Here is a 2500-nt window from a genome sequence, read left to right on the forward strand (position 1 = left end):
TTCTGTAACATATATCTTACCATACTATCAGTCTTTTGTTTCTTATATTTTTAAGAACACATAAAAGATATCAGTAAATTCCCAAAATTACCTTTAAATCTAGATGAGCAATGTTGTTTGAATGCATATGGGTCACCCCTTGGAGGATCTGCCGCATAAATGCAGCAGCCTCTTCCTCTGACAGTCTCTCACGCTCGCTGATGTGTTCAAACAGCTCTCCACCCCGCACCCTGAATGCAATAATTTTCTCATTAAACACCTAATTCAAGCTGGAGTTTATAGATTTGATCCATACTCTATCATGAGACAAAGACTTTTGAATAAATAACATTAAACAAATGAATTTTTGATTCAAACATACCAAAGTATCTCCTATTTTAATTTTTCTTAACTACAACTAGCCAATTACATTATCCATCATATTTTGATAAAGAAAAAATTATGAAAATGATGAGGGGTTCAGTTCAGGGCCTTCAGAAATATTTATACAATTACCAATAAAAAAAACAAGCTTAACAAAAACATTTTATACTTACAGTTCCAGAACCAGTATGACATGTTGCCCATTGTCAAAAACACGATACAAAGAAATGATATTCTGGTGGTTGTGCAGCTTCTGCAATACCCTCACTTCCCGTGCAATAGACTCAAGTGGTAGACCTCTTCTTGAGTTGGCCACTCGACGTTTTCTAATATATTTTGCTGCATATTCAGTTCGCGTTTCCTTCTCTATGCATCGTCTGACTACTGCAAATTGCCCACTGAAATGGAACAAGATAATGTAATCAGATGTTTATCTAATAATAAATAATTTATACCATTTTCACACAAACCCTGCCATTCATCATCATCATCATCATCATCATCATCATCATCATCATCATCATCATCATCATCATCATCATCATCATCATCATCATCATCATCATCATCATTATTATCATTATTATCATTATTATCATTATTATCATCATTATCATCATTATCATCACCATCAATATCAACTTCAACATCAGCAACATTAGCAGCAGCAGTAATAGTAATGCTCGGCAACTAAGTATCTAATAAACTAAAATCACAGTGGACATGACACCCCAGGACAAAGAGTTTAAGATATTAAAATAGTCTGAAGTTACTGATTTGAGTAATCTCTGACTGATCTGTGTAACTTCCAACATTGTAGAAGTGTCTAAAAATTAATAAAAATCACACAGTACTGGTGACTGAAACAATAAACAATTTTTTTTCTACAAACTGAATAGTATACTGCAATAATAGCATGCTGCAATGTGCAATGAAAATAATCACATATCATTCATAAATTTTTCCAAGCCAAAGAACGTGAGTCCATCCCACAGACTTAAACATAGAAAAGAGTGGCATTCCCTGTTGCCAAACTGCTCATGTTGAGCATGTAGTCACCATTCGAATCTTGCTCATGCTTACCTGATTAAAAATAAATAATACTAAGGTGATAGATCATAAAACTATACATTAGTACATGGTTCTTTTACAAGATACTAGTATCACTGGAAACTATATAACTTAACTTTGACTTTCAAGGAAATCAAGGAAAAGGGTAAACAGGTGGGATAAGTAAGACTATCAACTGACTCATTGGTGAATAAACACTTGTAGAGCCATCTATGTATAAATACAATAAATAATCATACATTATAGTGGGCACGGCATGTATTCTTGCCATCTGTGCCAATTGGGTTAACACTAATTTTTGTTAATGATCATATCTAAAGAATTACTGGCAGGAAGTTAACAAACTGATATCATGCACTTTAGCATATTAATGTTTAGATATATCTAAACATTAATTGACCATGGGACAATCAAAATATTATATTTATAAATTTGTTTCATGGCTACTTGAACAATTTCATTTTCAACATCATTAGCCATTTCCAATGAAGAACAGAGAATATGGGGTTGCAGAGACACAAGAGGAGGCCATATCACCTATTTATCTCATAAAATGGGCCTATGAAATAAGAATACAAGATGAAGATTTTGCAGGTGTCTAACAATCGAGGAAGAGATGCCTCAACAAGTGCCTTTTTCTAAATAGATAATAATAATTGCTCTCCTACATGTAAATACAGTGAGAAAATGAATTTCACATTCAATTCATTGAGTAGTCTTCTACCTATATCATTAGATGTATGAGAATTATTGAAAATAGCAAATAAGTTGCATTTACTTATCAAATATAGGCTTATCATTTGAAAACTGCTTTAAATATGGTTTAGCTCTTTTGTATCTTTACATCACTAAGCATTGAACTAAACAGATTGCAAAGGTCTATGCTGAGAAACACATTTTGTGGGGGTTATTTTGAACCGTTGATAGATCCTTACCTAAAAATCTTGGATAAAAAAAAATATAGGAAGTTTCTTGGGAAAAAAATATTACATAAGATTACTTATGATAAGAGGTAGAGCAAGGCAATCATTTAGCATTTCAAGATTTGATGTTATGTAGAAAAGGA

General features: G+C 32.6%; 1 protein-coding gene across 1 annotated transcript in view; it reads right to left on the reverse strand.

Annotated features, from left to right (window-relative positions):
- LOC125024905 (death-associated protein kinase 2-like) overlaps nucleotides 1-2500 on the reverse strand; it is an 18532-nt gene that overhangs the window by 14699 nt on the left and 1333 nt on the right. Inside the window, exons 2-3 of the mRNA XM_047612671.1 lie at nucleotides 537-761; nucleotides 92-230 (exon numbers count right to left, since the gene is read on the reverse strand). Coding sequence (XP_047468627.1) covers nucleotides 92-230; nucleotides 537-761 — 364 coding nt within the window. The remainder of the gene's footprint in view (nucleotides 1-91; nucleotides 231-536; nucleotides 762-2500) is intronic.

Source organism: Penaeus chinensis, chromosome 4 (genome assembly GCF_019202785.1).
Source record: "Penaeus chinensis breed Huanghai No. 1 chromosome 4, ASM1920278v2, whole genome shotgun sequence".
Taxonomy (NCBI): Eukaryota; Metazoa; Arthropoda; class Malacostraca; order Decapoda; family Penaeidae; genus Penaeus; species Penaeus chinensis.